Here is a 26,199-nt window from a genome sequence, read left to right on the forward strand (position 1 = left end):
TGGGGAGACCGGAGTACGAACCATACATAATAAATGTGGTTCAGAGGTGGTTTCTGCCCATTCTGTTCTCTTCTTGGCTTTGAAAAGTGATCTATTGTATGCTCAGAAATTCAGAGGTGCATTTCACAAAGCTCTTACCAAGATGATGTGTGCCTTTTTTTTTTTTTTTATTGAGGCAAAGATCAGAGGCAATCGCAGCGAGTGAAGCATAGACATCAATTTCTAAAAATGATTTGCAGCTATGTGTTAAAAATAAAGCATTTTCCCCTTCTCCTTACAATTCCTTTCATCGTTTGAATTGGCGTGCCACCACTTGACGTCCTGACAGCTGCTGGTCCTGCCCTTTGGATGCGCTGAACTCAGGGCTGCTGCCAGGAGCCAGGGCAGACTGCGGCGGCCTCATTTGAAATGCAGATTCTGCAATCCAGGGCTGTGCTGCGACCTGCTCTGCTGGGGCTGAAGCAGAATAAGAGCTGAATGCTCCCAATAAGTTGCTGTATTAGCGCTTCAAGAGCCCCTCTACCTTGTAAGCCAATATTGACAGAGGTTTGACAGGCTGGGAATACTGCTCAGTGTCTGAAACGGGCGTGCTGGAGGGATAGCGAGGCGGTGCTGCGCTCATGCAGGATTTAAGGCCATTGGAAAACATGCCCAGAAGTAAGGATAGACTTTAGGGACACTTGGAACTTTTTAGCCAAAATTTATTTTCCTGTGCTGATTTTTGAAGTTATTAAACAAGCTACCTGGCAACTTGCAGACTCATTTCAGCTCGGTTAGCTTCTGTTCTAGGAAAATTGTTCCGTGCTCGTCACCGTTGTATGCAAGTGCTGTCTTGTAAAATATAATTTGTTCCTTTACCCTGCATTTTATGCGCAGTTATGTTTTAATTTGTGATCTATTATTGTTAATGAAAAGTGAATGTACATTAGGCTCTAATAGAAAAAATAGGTTAAAGGCAAATAGCTCATAAGTGGAAAAAATAGTAGAGAAATCTGTGGTGCCTTCTGGGCTGTGAGATTTTTTGTGGCTTTGTACCTAGCCAAAGCTGTGATTCCTACGCAGATGAGTTTTCCTGGGTAGTAGCAAGCCTCTTTGTTCCTGAACAAGGAAATCGTTGGTTGCCTCAATTCTGGAGCTTTTAGGTGGTCTTAATTATCCTGTGCTATGGCAACTGAGCGCAGGTACCACACAGAACAAGATTTTGAACTTGACTGGATCTTCGGTAACAACTGCAGGCAGGTTCAAGTCACTATTTTTGTGTGCTTTGACAGTTGACCTCTGTCCCTAACTTTCTGTGCCTGAAACCCAGATCTGGTGGTGGGCTGGTTGCATTATTTGAGACAAATTGAAGAATCCAGGTGGAGCTGAAGGACGAGCTGGTGGTTGCCAGCAGGAAGGGCAGGCGTGGGGCTGGGCAGCGGCTGGAGCATGGCTCCTACCCAGTGGGTGTACATCACGGCCTTGGGGCCTAACGGGGACCCGCTGCCAGCTGAAGGTGATTTCAGGTGGTTACAGAACAAACAAACCTGCAGTGTTTTTGCTGCATTAGTTGGGTTTTGCTGTTCCTGGGTGCTGCCCTGCAGCAGGTGCCCTTGGCAGTTGCGCGGCGTGGCTCTGGCCCTCTGGTTGCCTTCCTCGGGCTCCTTGGGTCTGCAGTGCAAATTCAGCCAAAGGACAACGATCAGGAGGGTTCTTGGAGGGAGGGACCTTTGGAAAGTGCCCCAAATGAGGGACAAACCTGCATGTTCTATGCTGTGATGAGCAGTGTCCATGTGTGCTCCCTGGGAGCCTGGTAAGGCTCGGGTGGGAGCTGCTCCTGTCTGGGGCAGAGCTGACGGGCAGCGAGCCCTCACCGAGCACAGTGCCCGTGTCACTGCCCATTTGTCTTTCATTATGCTGTATTTATACACAGCACGTTTAGCCAGGGTTTGGGAACAGCTTGGTATTTTTGTTTTCTAATTTGCAAGTTTGCTTACTAGAAAGAGTCTGCATCAGCACTTTGGACCACGTTCAGGTCCGCTGTAAATAGATGCAGCTTCCTTGCAGTCAGTGGCATATTGAATACTTACATCAGGGCTAAAAGTACCTATTTTTAGCCCTGCTGTCCTACCTAGTCACTTCTGTTTGTTTTAATAAGATTTTTGTTTACTCCTGTTAAAAGGGTATTTGAATCAGATGCTAATGAAATTCCAGCTAGGATTAGATAAGTAGTTTTTTTCCAAGGCTGTTTTATTACAGAGTTCCTCATTAATTTTATTATTATTATTCTGTGCTCTCAATTAATTGACATTCTGGTGAAGATCAGGAATGCAGAGGTGACCTTTAGACCGTGGCAAACGGCAGAAGCTGGAAGGAGCCCTCGGGCAGAGCAGCCCTTTGCTGGTGCTGCCACCGCGGCCGTCCCGGTGCCCATGGGATGTATCAGTGCGCCCTGCTTTAGCACAGTGATAGCAGGGCAGGAAAACTACAAGCAGCCGTGTAACACCGGAGGGCAGCTTTAACCCCAACCAGCCGAGAGGGCAGCGTTTCCCAATTAAAACTGTAGAGGAGAGGGCCACATTGCAGCTTCACAGTGCATGGCTCACGAGCCAAGGCCGAGCTGTAAACCTCAGCCATTGTCCTTATCCCTCCCTGAAAGACGTCTTGTCTGTTGCCAGATTTACTACAGATGATGGCATCTGGCACACTTAGCTGTACAGGATCGTCCGTAAGAAGAAAATGTGAAAAAATTCCTGTCCAGAGCCTGGGAGGGCAGAGGCCTGGAGCTGGGTGGGAGCCGGGTGCTGCCTTGTTCTCATGTCTGTATTGCTGATTTCATCCATCACCTCGGTGTTACCAGAAAGAGCTTTAAAAAATGTATTTATTTTTCCTTTACTACTAGCGATCTGGTTGTTGCAGAAATTATATAGTATAGAAGAAATCTTTAAAGCCAAAAGCTGTCAACATCTTTATTTCATAAATAATTGCTGGTTCCTTTTATCTGTTACTTAACGCTATCATTTTTTTAATTCCTGCTTTCTGTTCTTATTTTTACGTGTGTAGTTAACTGTGCTTATTGTGCTTTTCGTCAGTTCTGCTTGAACTTCTTAGAACTACTGTCACTTATTCAGTGCTGCTTCTGTCAATTAGTTTTGCTATTATCTGAGAGCGACGGTTTCTGGCTAATAATTTTTCACTCAATCTCAGAACATCAGTGAAAGAAGAGATAGGTATCCTTTATGCTGCAGTGGAAGTGCAGGATCCACGGATATGACAGGAGGAGAAGCAGAAATGCTGGTAGTGTTGAGCGTGGAGCTGTCACTGGGATTGCCTGGGCTCGGGGCAGCAGGGGGACGCAGAGCGGGGCTGTGGGGACGGGCAGGAGGAGCACATTGGTGTTTGAAGTCATGCCATGAAAGAGTTCATATTTTAAGGTCAATTGTTCAGAAGGGATAGAAATCAGGGAATAGGGCTTCTTGCATGAAGAATTTACCCACAATCTGTTGAATTGTGTATAACATTTGGAGGTTTAGACTCCTTTGAGCAGTGCTCATGACTGGGTGGTGCAGGTTCCGATTGTTTTTTTCTCTGTCAGTACAAATTGCTCTCCTGGCTTGGCAATCTGTTTGCTTCTAGGCTTCCCCAAAGACTTTTCCTTAGTATCCCTGTCCTCCAGGCTCCACAAGGTTTCCATCAGGATGGGGTCTGTCTTTTACAGATCCTTCTTTGTGCCTAACCATCAGCCTCTGACCCGTTATCCCTGGAAGTGAAGTTTTCCTGCTCCCATCCCATCCCAAACCCCATCCCATCCCATCCCATCCCATCCCGTGGGTTCGCCTCCTCCAGCTGCCTCCACAGCTACACAGCCGTGCGTGTCACAAGCTTACGGTACCCGATCCTCCTCCTGGTTTGGCTACAGCAGATCTTCCAAAAACCAGCAACCTTTCTTTGAAGGGATGTGGTTCTGTGACGCAGCGCCTGTTCTGCTGCTATCTGATGGCCCCCAGAGAAAGGCTCTGGCTTTGGGTTTGCCACTCGTACGTGGTGGCATTCGGCATTCCTCGCTTTGTGAGAGACACGTCTTGGGAAATACTTCTTAGTGACTGTGTAACGTGTGTGTGCATCTGTGTGTACAGTGTGCTTTAATATGTATGTGTGTAAACGCTCCTAGTCAATCGGTTTTTGAAAGGAAGAAACATCAATTTTTTATGTCAACCTGTTATCAAACAGTATTTCTTTACTGGGAGTGAACTTATTTCATTTTCCTACAAAGATAATGGTGAGTAGCTGATACATTAATGATCTATAAAGGTTTCTAACTTCTTCTTTTGGATGTCTCTTTTTTTTTTTTTTAAGACAGAAGTGCAATTAAAAAAAATAAGTATCTTAGTGAGAAGAGGTCTGTCTAATGCAGCCAGCGTAAGCCTGTCATTGTTCCTTGTTCTCTGTCCAATTGAACAGGGCCAAAATGTTTGGAATGGCATTGTTGAAAATGTGTGTTGCTATATTTTCACACCCCTCCCACAGTTGTCTTTGTGGGTTTATTTTGTTTGTGGGTTTTTTTGGTAAGGAGCCAGTAGCTGGGAACACGCCAGGGATTTTTCTTTCACTGCATTCATTGCTGTTTGTGCCACTCTTCGGTCTCTTAATTACCCGACTGTAATCTTCTTTGGTTCATTGTCCAAATAAAAGTTCGGTCTATTCAGCACTATTTTGCTCTGTGCTGCTTGTGTTTCGATCATGTGTAAAATAAGAGTTAATGAGTTAGGTTTAGGTCCATGAGTGGCACCGTTGCGTGATCCAGAAATACACAATTTCTGTCTCGGATTTGCACCAGATCGGGTTTATGCCGTGTTTCCAGTGCCGACAATGGGATGCCAGAAAATTTGTGCTCTCCAGCGAGAACAACTTGCGTGCATTTCGGGGCAGTATGTGTCATCCTCTGGCGACGAGCGGGTCGGGGTGTGCTTGGTTTCCAGACGGGCGGCGGGGATGCTCTGGGACTCTGCGGGCACTGGGCAGCTTCACTGAGAGCTCTGCCAGCCAAGCTGCAACCCAGACAGGCGCTGAGAGCAAACAAACAACACAGGCACTGTCACTGCAAATGGCTGTCAAGGAATAGCAAACTGCTTCGGTTTGGGTTTTTAGGAGTACCCAGTTGTTTATAAAATATTTCAAGTATGATTCTTTTTGGTGGGAATAATTAGAAAGTTTGCAAAATCTTATAAGGGAATCCCTTAATTGGATTTCTTTCCTTATTTAGAGAAGAAAACCCAGTTTGTATGATCTTCAAAATATCATCCTAATCACCTTAATGAGTATTGGAGTTGTATGGCCATAATCCCTTGTTTGGTATCTAATTATGACTAAACCAAGGGGTCCCCAGGAAAAGAAGCTCTGCTAATAGGAAATTTAACCTGGGATCCAGATATAGCTAGAGGGGCTACCAAGAAGCCGATAAATCTTTTAATTATGCATAAATTAGACCTTTTGTTTGCCTGATCAGTGTTGCTTTGTCCTCTGTGACTGATGCTCCTGAGCAGTTTGTTATTTGTTTTACTTGGGTCTCTGACAGCATCAGATGGCAGCGAGTGGAAAAAAAGGGCACAGAATTTGTGGCTGGCCCTTAAGTGCCCTCCTGTGCGCTGCAGCAGAGCTGCTGCATAGTGCTGAAGTGGGCTCTGCATTTTTTTAAAAGATGGTACGCTGTGGAAAACACGAGGCTTGGTAGGTGGCTGGAGTATTTTGTAGCTGACCACACAATGATGTGCTGCTTTTTTGGTAGAACCATTTTGCCGTAAGTTTAAATTGCAATGATGTTTAATTAAAAAAATAAAAAAATCTGTTGGGTATAACTCTGTAAGTGGGAAAGGGGCAGCAGGATGTGGCCGGCAGCACCCAGCCCGGCTCCGGTCGCATCTTGCTGCTGCCTGGTGCCCTGGCTGACAGCTTCATGGCCTTACCCCAAAAGTTGGGTGCGACTTGAGAGAGCAAATAGTAATGCTAAATAAGGAAAAGTATTGCCTGTGAAATGGGCTGAAAGCGTGCAGTTACAGCTCCAGGGGGCTCGCAGATGCCCCATGCAGGCAGCGGTGACTGCAGCCCCCATCTGCAGTGAAAGGAGCAGAGCAGGGGCAGCAGAAGGGCAGTGCTTCCAGGGGACAGAGCCTAAAATGCTCCTGATGGAAAGTATTCATCAGCAGGCTGCGGAGGTCGTGCGGTGAAGTCCCTGCGAAGGAGCTATAAAGATTCTGATGTAGCTTACTGGGCTATAAAATCCATTAGCGGTAATATTAACCAGCAATTGTAAAACGAGAACGGAGAAGTGGCTGGTTTTTATCACTAAAGTAGGCAATTCTAGTTAAAAACAAACAAACAAAAAAGCCACCGTGGGTAATACCTGCTTTTGCTCTGAAAAAACCTCCAGGATCTGACGGGTGAAGAGGAATGGCATATTTCCGTGCGTTATGTAAACATCTCATAAAGTCCTCAGCAGGTGGAAATTGGAATGTGCTTAATATACCTCTGGGAGACGAGTGAGCTTTACCATCCTTTTCTGTTCGGAGTGCTGTAGACTCGCTTGATAATTAATATCCCTGAGCTGTGGCAATTAGGGATATTTACACAGGTATACGCAGTCCATCAAGTCACCAGAGGTTTTCTGTATCCTTTTTTACAGGTTTTCATGGTAATGTTACATTTTCCTCTGGGGGGAAAAAAAAAAATCTTTTTTTTTTTTTTTTTTTTCAGGCTTTTTGCTTTTTAAAGACTATTGCATGAATGAAATCGATGAAGCTGTCCCTCAGCTGAAGTTTTATGAGGAGGTAAGCTGCCTTTGGCTGAGCTGCGGGGCTGGGAGGGAGGCAGGGGGGCTGCTCACAGGGCAGGAGGGGCACACGAGGCTGCACGGTGCCCTGGGCTGTCCAGCTTCATGGTGGGATGGTCGATGTGCAAGAGACAATGTCCTGTATGGTAACACTTGGAAAGGAGCAAAACTATCATTCTAAGCAAGTACAAGAGGCTTACAAGTAGTAATGTAACTTTCATCCAGTTGATCTGTCGACCTTATGTTATGAGAGTGGTGCAGGTGATTTTTTTGCCTTCTATTGGGCAAATGGTTAAGATTTAGAAAATGAAATATTTGCAGGAAAAAAATTGCTCAACTTCTGGCAGTGGTTTTATTTGCATATTCTGAAACTTTATCTTTGTATTAAACTCAAGTTAGCAAGGCATTTTAAAAGCTACTGCTTGAGTTTTTAGACCAGAATAGTTGCAGTCGGACTGGACCTGCCAAAGCCTTCCCCAGTGCCCAGCCACGGTGCGCCTCTTTCTTTGCAGCATCTCTCCGGACGGAGGATGATGCCCTGTTGTCTGGAGCTGATTTTGAGAGGCTGCTGGGGCTTGTAGAGAAGGCAGTGCAACTGGAGTGCACTCTCAAGTGCTTCACGCTTTCCTCTGGATATAGAAAAGAAACCAAACTACAGCTGCCCATGGCATTGCTTGAGGGGGCTGGTGCCAACTCCTGGCATTTCTTGGGCATCTTCCTCGCAGCACAAACGCCCTGTGGAGTTCTGCAGGTGGGAGAGGGCACCCTGAGGGGCACGCAGGGTGCTGGCGATGTACTCCCAGCCCATTCAATCCCCGCTGGCTGTGTGGCACGTGTGGTACAGGGCTGTCACTAACACTATCACAGGTGCTGGTCCTGGTTAACACACACGCGTGCTGTTAAAATACAGCCCGTATTGCTCTGTGTTAATTAGAAGTGCCGCCTGAGATAACCTTTTGTCTGGATTACTATCAAGCTGATGAGTTTAAAATACCTCTTGCTAGTGGGCTAACAGCACAAAATAGGGTAAGCTGGTATCAGTTTGGAGATAAATCCTTAGCAATACGCTGTTCCCCCACTCAAATTAGATACTTGCTTTCAGTAAAGGGGGATTTTTTTTTCTTCGTTTCCATCTTTTTATACGCTGAAGATGTCACTGTCATAAGTAATCAAAGAGGCAAGTTGTAACAGATTGTTTAGCAAGATATTTTTAGCTACCTCTTTATCTCTGAAACAATTTGAAATTGTATTTTTAGGTTATTAGCGAAGTGTTGCCTAAAAAGATTTTAAATGCTTTGTCATGCACTTTTAGAAAAATCCCATTAAAGATATTTAAAGAGAGGCTCATTGTGTTTTCTACTGTGACATACTGGATTCAGAACCTTTTCTCTTTTTTTTTTTTTATATATTTGATTTACTTACTGCATTTATTACATGTAAAATAATTTGAGTACATTGCTACATTAAAAATCACTTGATGTAGAAGGGCTCCGTACTCCAGGGATTTCACATCACTGCAGCTTAAGTCACGATCAGGCATTTAAGTGGATGAGTGATTCATCCAGATCGGTTTCAAAAAAAAAAAAAGGAAAAAAAAAAGAGCTTCAAGGTGCTTGAAAACCAACATGTTCTGATTTCAGAAGATAGTTTGTCAGATGCTTCTTGAAGGTGAGCTGAAGTTCGCTGGGGAGGCACTGAAATCCCTGATGGCATTGTACGGTACCTCTGGGTTGAGCGGTGCCGAGGGAGCTGCAGCGAGCAGAGGCAGCTTGTTCTTGGAAAACCTGATGGTGTCAGCGGGGCTGCAGGGTGCTGGTAGGTGCTGGTAGGAGCCTTTAGGTGCTGTCGGCTTAAAGCTGAAGTCTGGAGGGCAGCAGGTTGCGTTCACGTGAAATGCATCAGGGTTTCTCCGGTACTTTTAATTATTTTGAGGCATTGCATTAATTAAAAAAACATTTCTTTGGCAAAGATGTTTTGAATCATTTTAATTATAAAATGATCCCAAGGGGGAAGTAGTCACAGATGGTGAATTGTGGTAGAACTGTTGCCTTATCGTTGTCAGCAAACAAGAGGCCTACAGCTGGAAAAATACGGGCTTAATTACGGTGTTCCACCTTCAAAGATAGATCGCTGTGAGTTTGTCACATGGAGACCTGTTCAAGAGCTATAAAGTACAGCTCATCCTGTAAGTGGAGCAGCTTCTGAATGGTAGAACAGCAACAACAAAAGTTTATTGTGGAACGGAGGCAGAACACATTTTTTAAATCCTTACTGACCCTAGGAAACCCTGGCACCGGGGAGCGTGGCGGTGCCCCAGCCGCCTTACTGTGCGAGCTGGCCCTGTGGGACTGCTGCTGCTTCCCATGGGCACACTGAGCACTGCTCACACCTGCAGAATCCTGGTGTATCTTCTGAAGTCATCTTGCTCCCTGCACGCAGGGCTCAGGTGCAGCCCGTGGCTGAGCTGCAGGAGGCTCTGAAGCACGCTGGGTCTGCTCTCGGACATCGGCACCCGGCGTGCCATGGGCACCTGGAGCAGGGCGCAGCTGGGAAGGGCTCATGCTGCTGTGTGGTGGATATTCAGAGCATCCAGAGAAGTAATTCGAGGAGTCAATGCTCTCGAGTGTTACAGGGGCAAGGCCAGTGCCCTCCATCCATGGGCTGAGCAGCTGGAAGAAGACCTGCAGTGCTGCTGCTGCGCCTGATTGCTTGGTGTGTGCCGCCTGCTCAGCCCAGCTGCATGGGGTGTGCAGGGAAAACTCAAAGCAGGGGGAAGTCACTGCTTCAGGGTGGCCCTTCTCAGGTGGAGAACACAGAGCTTCGTAGGAGTTTTAGGCAAATTAGTTTCCTTGTATAAAAGAAAGAATTAGAAAGGAAATGTAACGTCACTCGTAGCTATGGTATTGCATGTGGCTTTTTCCTATGAGTCTCACCTAAGAAGACAATGAAGTGAAATAAAACTTCAGCCAAAGCAAACTCCTGTTTTTACCAAATGAGTGAAAAGTATTAAAAATGTACTCATCTGACGGCTCCTTCTCTCTGGTATTGCAGATAAAAGAATATGAGAAACTGGATTCTGAGGATGAGCGTTTGACCAGAAGTCGGCAGATTTACGACACTTACATCATGAAAGAGCTCCTGTCCTGTTCACATGTGCGTATCCCCAAATTTCACACTGCTGTTTGCCTTGCTGGAGGAGCTTGACAGCAGTGAAAGTACAAAATAACTGCTAGTTCATTCAGAAAACAACTAAAACTGCTGCAGAATGAATTGTTTCTGCAAGTGCTGGTAATGCTGTGGATTTCGGTTTGAAACCCATGGATCTGGGCTTGGCTGAATTCAGCGTGGGTTTTTGTTGTTTTTTTCAGCAATGAAGTGTAAAGTGGTGGTGTGTGCCACCAAGGTTGGTTAAATTTGGTGGTACGCAAAGGAAATAGTTGCAGATCTGTATTTCTTTAAACTAAATCTCTATTGTAAAATATGGTAAAATGAGTGCAGACGGTTCGTGGGTATAGGTGTGTGTCTATGCACACTTAGTGTGCATTAACCTGTCCCTCCCAACCCACAACATCCCTGTGCCCCCCAAAGCTCAAAGAAATGTGAGCGGCGAGGCTCTACTGAGCAGTGGAGATGTTAATCTCCAATAACCCTGGAAGCTCAGAGCAAAGTTTTATATTGTGTCTGAAACCGATCACACGAGCTTTTTCTCTTTGAATTTGTTTGATAAGCAGTCTTTCATGCTGAACTAGAGACAATGCACTTTTTAGCTGCAATATGGCAAGTTAAAGACATGGGGCTGTGTTGTGACAGATCCAGCTTTGACAGAGTCAATGAAAGCACGCATTTCCTCCAGCTGAAGCTTTGGCCCACTGAGCTGTATTTAACACTTCGACTTGCTCTTGTCTAAAAGACAAACTTGCAGTGTGTTTTACTCTAGTTGCATGGTTTCTTTGGATGAAGGGTTTAAGCAGTTCTGTTGTCAAGCATGCATTTTTGTCTCTGTAGTAGTGAAAAGTCCACCTCGTCTCTTTTATCTAGAACTGTCCCTGTATATGTTTTTTTTTCTTTTTTAATGAATTTGTCAAAATAGCATCATCTAGCGTTATCTCCCTTCTTCTCATCTTCCCCACTCCTGCTTTCCAGCTTTAGACTAATTGTTTTCCTGCGTCATTTTACAAATGTTACAATAATATACTTCAGAGGAGCTATATTGCACTCATTCTAAATTATGTATATTTATCTTTTCATATGGTTAAAAGAACAGTGCTGTAAACCATAAATGAAACATTTCCAACTGTGTTGATAATCTTTGTTTTTCTTTTTCCAAAAGCCTTTCTCAAAACAAGCTGTAGATCACGTACAAACACATTTAGCCAAGAAACAAGTGCCAGCCAGCCTTTTTCAGGTGAGGTTAAGACAGTCTGTTGAAGTTTTCTTCACTTATTTGACAGTAAGTGACTTTGTGCATAATACTTCAGGAGACAGAATAAAATGGTGCTGGTAAATATTCTCTGTAATAGTGATACTGGTACGTTGAATATAAATTATAAATTACTCTTCTTTGTGTCTAAAACATTTGTAAGCACAGTTACGAAAGCTTACTATGCCTTGGTGTATGAACAGAATAGTTTTCAAAATTCTGTAATTTTAAGCCATTAAATGGTTTAGAGTAAATCACTTTACATCAGGAAGATACACCTCTTGTTAGCATAAACCAAGCTGTTTAGTGGAGATTCTGCCTTAATGTTACGGTAATGTAAAATCTTTGAAAACGTTTTTCCTTTTTCTTTGATTTAAAGATGTATTTATTTATAGTTGATTAAGGTGAGGAATTAAGCATTCCTACTAACTTGCTCATTTTTGTCTTTCCACAATACAAAATCCAATCAAAAGTTACCTTTTTAAACAGGAGTTTCTGTACCATTAAATTTTTGGTGCTTTAAAAAAAAAATCTTTCTAAAATTTTGAATTGTTAAGAGAGTATAAGATTTGCATATCCTCTATTTGAATATAAGAAGTGCTATCCTGGCTTATTTGCAAAATTATTCATGTTTTATGATTTTATTTACTTTAGGAAATAAATGAAAAGCGCACTTTTTCATTGTTGTAGCTCTAATACAGATTGGTACAAAACAGGAAGTTCAGATTTCTGCTAACTTTTATAGTTAGTTGCCTTAAACCAGTTTGTTTGTGCAGATAATGAACCTCATCAATCATGGGATGCATATAAGCTTCAATTTCCTTGATGTAGATCCTAAATATTCTTATATATTGCAAAAATGTGCAGATTGCCCCTGCCTGATTTTTCCTACTGCTCAGTGAACTGTTTTTAATGTTGCAATTAGGTGAACTGACAAATTGACGACTACATTGGTTGAGTTATCTCTCACTGCTAATTGGGTTGGGATTTGAGATCACTGCGTGCCATCACGCATCAAGAGAAAGTATTTCTCCTTAGAAAAAGTCACTTGTGAACAGAAGGTGCTGACTTTGTTCTGAGGTCTGAGAGGAGAGAAGCACCAGAAAGATGAAGGGTGGCAGCAGCTCTGGGAAGCACAGGCTGCACAGGAGCGACCAGGTGTTCTGCTCAAATACCTGAAAGAATTGTACCAGGATTGCTTTGTGACACTGTTGTCAGTAGATAGGTGCTGTACAAAGGGTTCACACAGCTCCCCACAAGGGAGATGTTTAAGGTTTTCTGGCTCATGAAAATATTTTGTGTTTGACTTCAGAGCACCTGCTTAGGCTCAGAAAGCTAAATGAAGGCTAAATGCTTCACTTAGCCTTATTCAAGGCAAACACAGTAAATGCTGTAGTTACACAGTGCTGATGTACAGCGTGGAAGAAATCTTAATAGCACATAGAGTTAAAGTCACTGCAGATTTCCAAGCTAGACATTGGCTTGTGAACTTCAGAGGTTCCCAAAACTTGGCATATGAATTGTGTGTGTTGGGTAGGGTTGCATAATCAGCTTATCGTCTACTTAATATTAAATGTGTTTCTTAATCCTTTTTTAGCCATATATAGAAGAAATTTGTGATAGCCTCCGAGGAAAAATATTTCAAAAATTCATGGAAAGGTATGAACGTGACCTATTATGTGAACTTTCTACCTACTGTAGCAGGCAGTCAGGTCCCTTAAGTATTGCTGTAAAATAAAGCTAAAAATGTTTAGTAACCTTCATGTAATGGTTGCTTAGTGTATTATCAGTAGGCTTTGCAAATGACTGGCTTTGTTGTATATCAAGATTAATGTCAGGATGTATCAGAGGCAAAATTTTATTTGTAGATAATTCTGTTGCTCCGTGTAGCAGTAATAATGGATTGCAGTTTGAACTTAAGGATTTAAAAGCACAGAACTGTGTTGTTATGGGACGATCTCAGGGGTAGCCATCTCCTGCGTGTGACCGAAAGACCCAGTGTTTCTGTTTGGTGCTGGAGCACCTTGCAATTCAGCAGGAAAAGTCTAGTAAGGAAAAGAGGCATAGACCTTGGTCAGCCCTCTAATGCTGGTGGAGCTGAGTGTGTGTGCAGGGTCTGTAGTGCAGCTCTCATCCAACTGCAGCCAAATACACAGTGTAAAATGATGTGGTGGTCGTCTGCAGTCAGATGGAAGTAACTGTAAAAATGTCTCCATGGAACTATTATTTATTACTTTCAAAATAAAGACTTAATTATTTATGTAGAAACAGGAAACTATTTTGGTGACACCTTGTGGGATTTTTTCCCCCCATTTTAAGATAAATATGGGTTTAAAACATTTCTCAAAGTATGCGAAGGTTCATTAACATAAACAGACCTGCCTCTGTTTTCTTATAATTATCTTTGTCTTTATATAATGTAAATGTTTGTTATGTCCAATTCCTATAATTACGTGTCTCTTTATGTAATTTGATTGTAAGTTCCAAAGTTAGTTTTTAATTTTTAAAAAACAAATAAACATGCTGATGGAGAGATTAAGAACATACTGAGCACTTACAGCAATGATCTTATCTGATAGCTTTCTCTTATAAGGATGTGAAGTATTAAATCTGTGCTGCCTTTTTTTGGTGGGGTAAGATTGCAGTCCTTAAAAAGGAAGGCTGTCATTTGGTAAAGATAACAACATATGTAATTGCAAATTTTATTTTCAATATCAGAGTACTGACTTTTTCTAACTTTTAAACCTTTTTTTTTCTACAGTGACAAGTTTACTAGATTCTGTCAATGGAAAAATGTGGAGCTAAATATTCATGTAAGTACTTACACATATATTTATCTTGTCAAAGGCAGATATAAGAAAGAAAATGATCAGTTTTGAATACTGCTGCTTAAAAGGCCTTATCAAGAAGTACAGTGAATGTTACTGATCCGCTGTTCTATTCTTAGTTGTGCAGTCCTCACAGTTCCTTTCTGGACAACCCTTCTGCCTCTCTTGGTTAATAGCTGTATGATTTTTATAATAGCTGGAAGAAGCTGAACTGCTTGAATTGCTTCTTCACAGCAGCACGCCACCTGTCTCCTGTTTCCCACAGCTCCAGCATTGTCCCCAGCTTGCCTTACCTCAGCCTCTGCTTTTGTCCCTATGCACTGCTCTTGTACAACTGCATAAGAATAGCCCTCCTCTTCTGCAGGCTTCATTATAAGATTGTCAGTCTTAAGCAAGAGCAGTCTTGTTTGCCTTGCTGTTTGTTGTACTCCACACAGTATTGCTTGCAAGTATGTTGAAATAAAAACAATAGAGCTTCTTTTCCCTAAACAATAAATGTAATATAAATGTCTGTAGTTAAGCCTCTTACTGAAAAACTGGTCTGTTTATTTCTTTTTTTGCTTACAGCTGACCATGAATGATTTTAGTGTACATAGAATAATTGGAAGAGGGGGATTTGGTGAAGTGTATGGTTGCAGAAAAGCAGACACTGGAAAAATGTGAGTACATACACATTTTATTTTAAAGATAGCTGTAAACTCTGAACTATGTAAGGAAATCCTTCCAGTCATTGCTTACAAAATCACTGCAAAGCAGTGTCAAATTACTGTATGTTTCCTCCTAATTAAGTTTTATCCCAAGAGGTTCAGATTTCTGGATCATCTTTAAGCTTTGTTTGATATTTGATCCCGTTATGTGTCATGCAGCAGGGCTTCAGTCTGGTGGAGTTCTTAAGCATGTCCTTCATTTAAATGGTCTTGTCAAAATTAATGGAGACTGCACATGTGTTTAAAATTAAGTATGTGCTTAAATGATTTCCTGGACCAGAGCCTAACGGTGCTGAATGATATTTTTGTGGAAACCGTGGTGACTGTGAGGTGTTATCTCCCTTCTGCTGAAGGCTGCTGTTCTTGTAGCAAATCCCATCACCTCGTTGGTGCTAACATAGTGTTAGGGGATGACATAGGAATATGACCTCTGTGTTGGTCAGTCTGTAGGGTCTTGTCTGGGCAGAGACTGAATATGGTACTTCAGTAAGTGCATAAGTTTATGCCCTGATGAGCACTTGTTTCACTGGCAATAGCAGTGATGCTTGATTACATTTGGAAGAACATAGTTCCAGTGTTGGATTTTGTTTAATAGAGATCTTGGTGGGAACTCCAAGATCAACTCTGTGTTTAATTTTTTTCTTTTTCTGGTCTTACCATTCACACACTTTTCCTTATCAACAGATTTCAATTTCTAGACATTATTGTCCTATTCTGAACATCTGGGCATTGATTTAACAAATTGTTCTTGATGTTTGTTTGTTTTTGTTTTTGTTTTTTTTTTCTTTCATCTTGCTCTTCTCCTAACAATTTTAGTCCAGGGACCATCCTTACACCTTTACTATTCTATGTAAGCATGGTATGTTTGAAGCACCAAATCTCTGCAGTTACAGCTGGCTTCACTGGCAATTGTGTGTGCTTAGCATCCTTGGTAATAATACAGTTTTGAGCTATTAACCAGTGGAGAACATCTTAATGTTGCTATCATATTTTTGCAGTGATCTCTCAAGTATTTATCTTAATACTAGTACTAACAATACTGTCTCTATTCTTGCTTTGGTACTTTTTATTTTGGTCCATGTATAATTCATTAATTTGTCTATGTACAAAAATAAACATCTTATTCAGCTTGAGCCACACTGAGTAGGCATCCACCCTGAAGAGGTAGTTCTCAGGTTCCCAGCCATTTTCATGCCAAGTTTGGTATGGCAGGAGGTGGATAAACCTTGGGACTAGCAGGGGAAGCAAAGGACAGTTTTTCTTAGGTATAAATAGAGTAAAGGAAAGTGAAATGTGGGAAAGCCGACCTTTTTCAAATCTGAAGTGAAACCTTAGATTAGGTTTCTGGGTAGAGGTTTGGTTTAGTTCTTTCTTAATCCAAACCTGTTTACCCATCCCTAATCCAGATCCCGTCCACTCTAGATGGCTGCCTCTGCTGCACTTACTGCCTGCAAGGAGCTTGGGAAGCCACCCCTCCAAGGTAAATGCCATCGGTGTTTCACTAACCCACAAAGATACACCTGAGGCTTCTTTCACATCACCTCCTTCAAGGACATGTAGATAGGGGCCAGAGATACAATTCAGAAAGCAGTCCAGAGGGAGAGGGACAGCAGCGCTTTGTGAGCGTGTAACTTGATAAAGAATGAGATACTTGATTTCAATCAGCCTGAAACGGCCCCAGTCATTCACTTGGAGCAGTGACGTCAAAGCTAAGTAAAGGGTAGCGTGTGAAATGTTATTTATAGTCCTCGTCTACTGACTTCTCAGCAAGAGCACGTGCTGTGAATAAATTCCCTGTTTTAGAAACTCCAGATTCCAGTACTCTCACTCTTCCCCACTCACAACACATGCATGGCAAGTACTGATGTGGCTTTTTTGGGAGTGCTGGTGGCGAAGTGCAGAGCGAAGGTGATACGAGGCCCTGGTTCTGAGCAGAGCTGTCGCAGCGTAGGCAGTCGGTAGCACTGATGCAGTGCTGCAATGTGGTATTCTCCTGAGCTTATTTTAAAATGAATGGCCCTGCCCTAAAAATCCTGGCTGTCCCTGTCTAGAACTCTTCTGTGGAGGAACATACCTGTCCTGTGCTGTTGGCTGATAGTAGGTTCACCTGACGTTTTGAAAAAATACCCACAGACTGTATTGCATCCTACTTGTTTGACAGTTGTTAGGGTAACATTCGTTTTTTAGCAAAATTGTATTTTTTTTTTGTTATAGATTGTAGAAGATTAAAAAGCTTGCTTTCTTATATCTAACATTCTTGGGAGTAGAAAACAAACTTAAAAAACATAAACCTATTAAAAAAACTCTGTGTGTACTCAAGATACTACTTTCCTGGTAGAGTTTAAATTGTAAGAATTAAATAGAACCGTGATAGGGTCTCTGTTACTTAATTCCTGCTGCAAATCCTTGCTTGTAGGTATTGAAAAATGGGTATTTCATATGTAATTCCTTTATCACTGTGGTTGTTTGGACACAGAACTATTTGTCAGAGCACATTTGTCTGCAAGGAGGCTTCTGTTGAAAATGTTTTAATTCTGTGAGATTTTGGAGCTTTTTTTGTTTAGCCATGTAATGATGTGTTTTTAGTACAATGTTGAAGTGTTTAAAGAGCCTGCTTGCAGGATACTTAAAATAAGCATTGCATAATTTCTAGTGAATAATACTGAGTATAGGAGGAATTTATTTTGTGGTGCTTTTTCTGAATGGTTAATATTTTCAGGTATGCAATGAAATGTTTAGATAAGAAGAGAATCAAGATGAAGCAAGGAGAAACATTAGCCTTAAATGAAAGAATTATGCTGTCTCTTGTCAGTACAGGAGTAAGTACTCATTATTCTTATTTTTTTTGCATATGATATTAAAACTGTTATATATGAAACATATTTGATCAATTCAGCTTTGTGACATGCAAAAGTTAACCTCCCCCTGGAAACCTTCCCAATGATTGTAGCAGTGTGTCTGAAGTAAGGATGAAAGAGCAAGCTTCTGTTGGGTGCTCGCAGAAATGAGCATCTCAGGTGAAGAAGGCTTGAGGAGGTTCCCATTTCTCCATCACTTAGTTTTCTGAATCTATTAACATTCCTTTTGCAAGTCTTTATATTTGGAACTTTTCCAAAACATTATTCTGTCTGTAAATAAAATTTCCTTTTCTGCTATAGTTAGATAACGCTTTTGGAGAACATGAGATGCTATTTCACTAAAAAGCTTCAGTTAAAGTTCTTCCTCCTTTTCCTGTGTCTCTGATGTTATCTTACCCAGTTTGCCCATTCTGTTTTTATCTACTTCAGCCAAGTAGCTATCAAGATGTAAAAAGTAAGTCTGCCCATCTAGCATACAAGTCTATTTAAAATTTGAAGTGTTACTAGCGTGCATAAAAAGCAACCCCACTGGCTGTAGCTTCAGCAGACTGCGCCTCGCTGCCCGCAGAAGAGGAGTTCAGCAGAGTGCTCAGACAGCTTTGGAGCGGGCTTTGAAGTGCCAGAGCCTTCTGAGTACACTGGTCTCATTAAACAAAATTTGCAACCAACTCGTATCACCATGGTTACGTGTGAAGTTGGTAAAAAGGTTAATTTTCCTTATAACTATCGTGGTGTACGAATTCCGCGTTTGCAGCTAAATGCAAACACATCCCCTTCCCAGCCCAGTTGAGGCACAAGAAGGAATTGCATGTGATTTTGTTCTAGACTTGCTGGACAACAAGTGTGCAGTCGGCATAGTGTCTGCAGTGCAGGAGGATTACTGCTTTGCTTTGCGAGACAGCAGAGAGAAAACATTCTGCTTTACTCACAGCGACACGATCTGTATCTTGTGGAGATTATATAAATCCTGATTTGGGTTCTGCATTATCCAAAGGATTAGTAAATGTTGATTCCTTCTTTTAGAAATCTCACTTGTGGTGTGCTTAGTTTGATGTTGTCCTTTACGTCCACCTTTGTGCATGCTCGGCATCCTTGGGGTCCTGTGAAGCTGAGGGAACCCGTCGGCCCCGTGGGGCCTATGGGTGCCTTCCCCAGCAGGAGCCTGGGCCTGTGGCTGCAGAGGGAGCGCTGGCCTGGTGGCCCTGGTCTTCTACAGACCCGGCATTGAAAAATGGAGACTTGTTTTTCTGGGTTTGCGTATCAATATGGAATTCTAGTCACTAAACAGTGCCTTTTTATTGTCAAGTAAAAGCACTGCGCATCTGACACCACTTGGTGCTTCTCAGCCTGCGGTACCCACCTGAGGTCCTTTGTGGTGCAGACTGACAGAGCTCATGGCATTCTTGTCCCTGGAAGGTTAGCTTCTGAACTTTTCTTGCCACCTGTCAGATAATTTTCCTCTACTGTTAGAAACACTCTGGTACAGCACATCCTAAAACAGAAATTAGGGAAGGTACACATCAAGGTGTCATGGTGAGGTTAGCTTTGTCCTGACTGCAGAGCTCTGAAGGAAGGACGAGGTGGTTCATTGCGTGCCCCACATCAGAACCTCCTCCCCTGCCTTGGCCTTGCTCTGGAGAAGGCCAGGCATGCGCTGACATTAAACGGCATTTCCTTCCACATAGAATGGCATTTAGGTTTTGTTTGGGAATGGAGACAGAAGAAGGACTGGAGAGTGTTTCTTTGTTCTTTTATCTCTGCAATTAAGCATTGGAACAATCTCGTAAGAGCTGTGCTGGGTTTATCAGTCTGACTTTTTAGTCCAGTTAACTTTTGTCACCGAGGATAAATTGCAGCTTGTACAGAGGTGTTGGCAGCCCTGAGAGCCAGTGGGGTGGAAGGAATTCTGTGGTGGAGAAAAGAAATCCAGGCAAATTAATAATAATCATCTTACTTCAGTTTGTGACTCTGCTCTAGTACCGAATATAAATTTCCATCTCTAACGATTCACAAAGAAGGTTTGCAAAGCTGATAATGGTGGAGCTCGTTTGCAAGGCATTTAGCAACAGAAAAGCAAAAGGAGCAGCTTGTTGTTCGGGTAAGCATCATCAGCTCGTTAGTGACTTCTTTTACATTCTCAGAAAGAGAGCTTGCAAAGAGATTTTATACAGAATGCCATCAATTCAGATTAGATACACCTGCCCTTGCAAGAAATGCCGTAGCGTTTTGGATTTGCAGAATTAAACAGCTATGAAAACGGTGGAAGAAGATGATTCATTCTGCTCCCAGGCACAGGCCGTCGGGTTCGCGTGGCGCCTGCCTTCCCCAGCAGCAGGAGCTAGAGCTGCCCAGAGCAGCCGGGGAACGGGGAAGTTCATTTTAGCACAATTAGTCACGTAACTGGGAATCCAGATGTCTTTGCAAAATACATAATAGCAGCTGTGCAGATGACACATACGTCTGTGTAATCATTTTTGTTAACCCACCTAAGATTTTGGCATTCACAACTACTTCTTGAACAGGGAGCTCCCAAAGCCGAGTCCATCGTGGCCGTGTTGTGACAGTGGCTGCTCACAGAGATGGTTCAAACTGTGCGGCCAGAATCATGACGGACGCCTCTGTGGGGCACAGGAGCTGTCTAGCAGCACAAAACGGGGGCTCTGCCTTGCTTGGATTCTCCGTGGGTGTATTTCCTTTGTCACCGACCCGTGGTGTAATGCGGATGAACTGCCCAGGCTTCTCGTTCCTATTCTGCAAGACACTGGCCCTGTCTTCCTCTCCCGTATTGACTTTCAGTCTGGAGGTGCGAAAAGCACGTTGAAATTCTTAGAAGACAGCATAATAAGGAAAATATTTTACTTCCTGTTTTAAGGAAAAAATATTTTCTGAAATACCCAGTATTTACGTAACATTCAAAAACAGGAACATTGAAGTTGTTGAGACCACTGCTGCTGTAGGAAACCACCTGCCAGAGGAGCTGTTTGTGGAAGCAGGGGGTTGTTCAGGAAATCCTTGACCAAGAGGGCACAAGGTTTTCGTGTGGGCAGCCCAGGGCACCACCAGCAGCCTCGCAGGGCTGCGCTGCTGTGGGGCAGTGAAGCTTTTTCAGCTCTGTTGGGGATCATTTGACAAAAAGAAGGCTGGATTCAAGATGGTGTTAAAGGGATGGTAAAGATAAGGTACTTACGGCAAAAGTGGACAGGCTGAGTAATAGAACAGCTGAGATTGAGAGTCTTTTTTTCCCCCTGTGAGGGGAGGTACCTTGTTTCTGTATGTACTGAGATTTATAGGACTCTGAATTATGCTCAACGTGTGGAATCTACCCCAAAATCCTGTTAGCCACTTGAAGGGCCGCCTGTCAGAGAGGCAGGTCTTCTCCCCACACCAGAGGCACCGACTGCACATCTCTGAGAGAGAGCAGCCGGCACGGCACGGAGCCGCTGCTGCTGACCGGGCTGCGGAGTCAGAACCAAAGGGGACCTACTGAAGTAGTACGCTAAGGTCTGTCAGAGATTACATACCTACAGTCTAAGATACACACTCTTAATTTATTTTTTTTCCCCTTCCCTGTGATTTATTACCAGAAATTTCTCATTTGTGGTTTTTGGACTTTAATCCAGAATTGTTTAGATGTAAAGAACCGTTTCCACGCTATTTTTAATCCACACAACGTTGTCATACTGTCATTTACATTTTTTCACAACGGAAGCTTGAGTGCTGCTTTGAAATATCATTTTATTGGGAAATATCCTTTACTGCATTAGGTTTCATTTTTTAAAAATACAGGTTTTTTATTTTTTCTGCTGGGATATACTCTTTTGCAGTGGCTTTTCTGTCAGAAAAATATGGCACTACCGCAATTTTTTCTCTGTTAAACAGTGGGAGAGTAGTGATTAAATTAGGAAAGCTTACAGAAAAAATGAGTTATGCTTCGCATTTATGCTTGCAGATATCTTTTTTTAAAAAAATGGATTCCATAAAAATCTAGGCATATTGTCTTCAGGGACGGGAACATTCTTTTAGTTATATATTTATTTATTTTTGTTTTATGTTGTTGAGATTATAATACTAAATCCTTTTGGATGATTCGATTGCTCTGAGGGTTTTAGGAGGCCTGCTTGGGGATGTGTCTGAATTATCCGGTTAATTCAGAAAGCTAACAATAATTCTGCTAAAGCTTTTGCTCCAAACTTAAGTCATAACACTGCTAGTCCACAGATATGAGCAATACAACGTTTACAACGAGAAGTAATATCTTTTATTAGATGCCATGTTGTCTTGCCTGTAGTCTGCTTGTTTCTAGGACCATTTAGCAGTTCGGGCATTTTACATACACTTTTCTGGAGGGCTTCTTAAATGCACACTCATGCTCAGCAGCGTTGTACTTGGGATGAGGATTTGCACAGCCAACAATAAATCACAGCGATACGAAGTTTGGTTTGAACGTAACCGCGGGGTCAGCCCACAAGATCTGGGAATCCTGGGGATTAAAGACAAGCGTGTAAAGCTTTCTATTTAAGTATACTGGATGTTATCTTGCGAAAGGATGAACCGAGGTGAACCGTCCTGGGGCTGGTGAGGATCCTGCTGCCCGGCTCTGTTATCAGCAGCCCAAGGCCACTGCGCTGTGCTGCTGCTCAGCTGGAAGGAAGCGAGTTCCTGTTCGAGACTCCCAGAGCTTTCACTATCAATACTGCAATAATTAACACATTGTCTAAGTTATGTTAGGTCAAATTCGTGCTTCCTGCGTGGCATTCTGGCTCGTCAGCAGTTAAGCTCGTCTTCCTGTCAACTTCTGTGGTTTGGGGTCAGACCTTCAAATATCAGTTTTATGGTACAGTTTGCCTGGACAGCACAGCTTCCTTGAAGTTTTTGTTGTAGAATATTGGACCAGCCCTGGTTTCTTAGGGCTTCAGAGAAGGGATCAACAAGGTAATAGCCATCACTATTAATTAGCCACTTGAATCAAATATGGACCTAATGAAGAGAGGAGGGTCTGCCAGCTTCCTGCAGTGGTTTCTTGCAGTGTGCCTTCATTATAGCTGCACAGCTTGCTGAGCAGATGATTTGCAGTAGAGATGTTTATCCAGCTATATTTTTTTAAGGCTGCTTGTGTTAAACATCTGTGTGAACTTGGACTAAAAAGCATCAAGAAGTGGAACTGTAATCCATGCCATCCCTCCCTGTGCCTGGCTGATCTTCAGGGATGTTCTTAAATCTGCACCCCCCTTTACTCGCTTTCTTTCTGTGCACAGTGCAAGCCTTGCTGTTCTTGCTTCCCTCGCGTTATATACGAAGCAGAGCTGTGATTTCCTTCCTCGTGTGTTTACGTTCCTTTTAATCATCTGCTGCAAACTCTGCTGGAGAGCTGAAGGGCAGCAGAGGGAGGCAGGAGGCTGACGGTCACGTCTGTGCAGCTCTCAGGGAGGTTCAGCAGAGTGGACAGGGTGTTACCAGCATCGCTGCGTTTCATGTATAGGCAAGGACAAAGTTCTCTTTCCTTGGGGATTTTGTGCGTGATGCGACTCAGATTCTCCATCAGCATTCCAATGGTTGAGCGTTCTCCATGCCATCACGGGAAATAGTTCGTGTCCTTTACACTTCATGGTCTGAAGCTTGCTAGCTTTAATGTATATTTCATGAGTGTCTAGCACAAACTGTGGTAAATGCTTCCAGAATACCCCTAGCTTCTGTAGTTGGAAATCTTCGGAAGATGATGATGCTACCTGCAGTTTGTAAGTCTTTGCCTCCTCATAGCCTTTTTACTTTCTTATTGAAATGAGATAGCAAAATCTTAAGATCTCTGAACTGTAAGTGAAACATCACAGTACCCAGATTAGTAAACAAATGGCTCTATTATTATGAATATATGCAAAAACCATAGCTAAAATATCACGTTTACTTTTAGCTTCTGTAAGTAGTAATTTGCTTATTATCTGATAAAAACTCTTTGCTCCTTTTCTTCTAGGACTGTCCTTTTATAGTGTGTATGACCTATGCCTTCCACACCCCTGACAAACTCTGTTTCATTCTGGACCTGATGAACGGTAAGCAAGGCTAATGAAGGTGATGACAGCATTACAGAAATATTGGCAGGAGGGCTCGCTGAGGTCGTGAGGAGAATGAGGGGAAAATAAACCGAGGTGCACAGCATCAGCCTGCGAGCTGGAGGCATAAATTGATCTAAACCAGGGCATGTATAGAGTAGACTGAAAAATCTGTTACTTTATGGCATTAACAGATTTAAATGAAGATATCAGAGAAACTAGAAGGTTGGAAGCTTGAGGAAATGACGGTCATGTGTAGAAATGTATGAGGAGATCAGGGACGCCACTTTCGGAATAAAAATAAAAGGACTGTTGTAAGGAGCTCTGCAAAGAAGATAGATGGGAGAAGCATTCATCTCAAAGGAAAAAGATATCTAAAAGCTTTAGCATAACTGTTATGAGAAGACCCAGGGAGAGTAATTGGCAGTGTTGAGAGAGAGAGAGGAGTTGCTGTGGGACTTGCGCTCGAACTGTGGCTGTGGGCCTGTGGTGAACACCTGAAGATGGAGCACCTCCACACCTACCGTGTTGCAAGGATGGAAATTTAACTAAGAAATAGAGCTCCGATCCTGCAAGTAATAGACTGGCTTTGGTGTTCTGCAGTGAAGATTCTCACTAAAATCAAAAGAGTGGGTCAAATTCCAGTTGATTGTTTTAAATCAGTAGCTTGATTGGAAACAGTTTTCTAGGAATATTGTCTGTTTGATGTGTTGATGGTGTGGATTAGCTCACAGAGTGACGTTGCGTTGTGCCTGTTCTTTGATGAGGAAAGTGTGAAAACATCCCAGCATGAATGTTTGTTTATGCTAATTTATTCAGTTCTCCAGAAACCTGTATATGTGACTGCATTTTACTTGCAGTGGAAATCCCTTGCCTTAAGACTCAGTTGCTAGATTAGTCACTGACAGCAAATATGGATGAAGCAAATGCACTTCTAAAATGGAGCTTCAGATTAATCCAGTTTATTTACTAAATTTCTTGGGTATTTTGTCACCACATGTAGGTCTGGTCTCTTTGTTCCATGGGGTATTAGAACCTACAAATGCTGAGCTGCTCCCTCCATATCATGCTGTCTGCTAGTGAAACAAGGTTTTATAGTTCTTCTAATTGCATCTCAATTCTTCCTAATTTTAGGAGGAGATTTGCACTACCACCTCTCCCAGCACGGAGTATTTTCTGAAAAAGAAATGAGGTTTTATGCTACTGAAATCATCCTGGGTTTAGAACATATGCACAATCGCTTTGTTGTATACAGAGACCTAAAGGTAATGGTTAACACAGGGACTGCATCCACACAGGTTGTAGCTGGATAGCAGCAAACAGCCCAGACTGCTGAGAAGTGAAGTATCTTACCTGAAATCTGTTCTTGGGAAGAATATTAATTATTTGCATACCTTTAGCTAAATTTTCTAATAATTCCTCAACAAAGTTTTAATCCATGCTCTCATTTGGTGTAACTGGCCTGGGAGATGCTTCTTCATGCCAAAATAAATGCCATGCCCTGTTATTGATCTCACTTACCATCTTAATGATGCTATTAATTTAGAGGCATATCAATTTGTAAAACCCCAGAAAAAGGAGTGTGTGTGATGGGAGAAGATTAGGGGGACAGTGGCTGGGGAGCATTTTACTGGCAAATGGGTAGTTGAAGACTTCTGGGACAGGTGCACGTGGGACAGTTGGCAAGGAAAGCCTGGAAAAAGTTTGCACAGAAAGAGCAGAATGTGGATTGCCAATAAAGGATGTGAGAGCTGCACACAGACCTTTCTGTCAAGAACCAAAAGCAGTGTAGACTTGAAGCCAAATTGGTTTTATTCTTTCAAGTGCCTTCTGTTTCAAGCCTTGTCTAATTTTTTTTCCTCTTCTGTTACTCTTCAGTATTTTGTAATATCCCTATGAAGCTGCTGGTAGTACTCTGTTAGAATGTAGATTTTATGTAGAAAGTGTCTGTGGTGTTCACTTTGTAAGATCTGTGTTGTTTTTTGTTTTTTTTTTAGAAGCAATAACCAACACGTATTGATGTCTGAAAAATATCAAGTAGTAACCTTTCTGTGTTTATGCATTTCTAGCCTGCAAATATCTTGTTGGATGAACATGGGCATGTAAGGATATCAGATCTTGGCTTGGCCTGTGATTTTTCCAAAAAGAAGCCACATGCTAGTGTGTAAGTAGTATGTATGGGGGCTTTGCTGCACATATAATCATTGCTAAATAAATCCTTGATGTGTCGTCATTATTTAGCTTTGCCTAAAGGAAAAAAAATAACATTTGTGTGGCACAGGCTTCTCTGTAAGGCGGCTACGCAGGATACTCTGATAGGGTTTTTCAGACTCCTCTTTCTGTTTTCCTGCACAGTTGTAGCAGCTGATGTGTAGGCATGGCTGGAAGATGACACATTATTTCGAGATGAATCATTGTTCAGAGGAGATAAGAACCTGACTGAGTTAAAGTACCAGATTGTTTTAATTGTCCTAAATGGATAATTAAATATTCTGAAACCGACTAAAAAACAAGACTTGTTTTGCCATTCTCTT

At 42.4% G+C, this 26,199-nt stretch overlaps 1 protein-coding gene across 1 annotated transcript in view; it reads left to right on the forward strand.

The window, feature by feature from the left end:
* Positions 1-26,199, forward strand: part of GRK3 (G protein-coupled receptor kinase 3) — a 67,066-nt gene that overhangs the window by 23,435 nt on the left and 17,432 nt on the right. Inside the window, exons 3-12 of the mRNA XM_084539327.1 lie at positions 6,730-6,803; positions 9,857-9,958; positions 11,136-11,210; positions 12,823-12,884; positions 13,987-14,038; positions 14,621-14,712; positions 17,480-17,579; positions 23,587-23,665; positions 24,800-24,930; positions 25,735-25,829. Coding sequence (XP_084395453.1) covers positions 6,730-6,803; positions 9,857-9,958; positions 11,136-11,210; positions 12,823-12,884; positions 13,987-14,038; positions 14,621-14,712; positions 17,480-17,579; positions 23,587-23,665; positions 24,800-24,930; positions 25,735-25,829 — 862 coding nt within the window. The remainder of the gene's footprint in view (positions 1-6,729; positions 6,804-9,856; positions 9,959-11,135; positions 11,211-12,822; positions 12,885-13,986; positions 14,039-14,620; positions 14,713-17,479; positions 17,580-23,586; positions 23,666-24,799; positions 24,931-25,734; positions 25,830-26,199) is intronic.

The sequence above is a fragment of the Aythya ferina genome (genome assembly GCF_964211825.1).
Source record: "Aythya ferina genome assembly, chromosome: 17".
Classification (NCBI taxonomy): domain Eukaryota; kingdom Metazoa; phylum Chordata; class Aves; order Anseriformes; family Anatidae; genus Aythya; species Aythya ferina.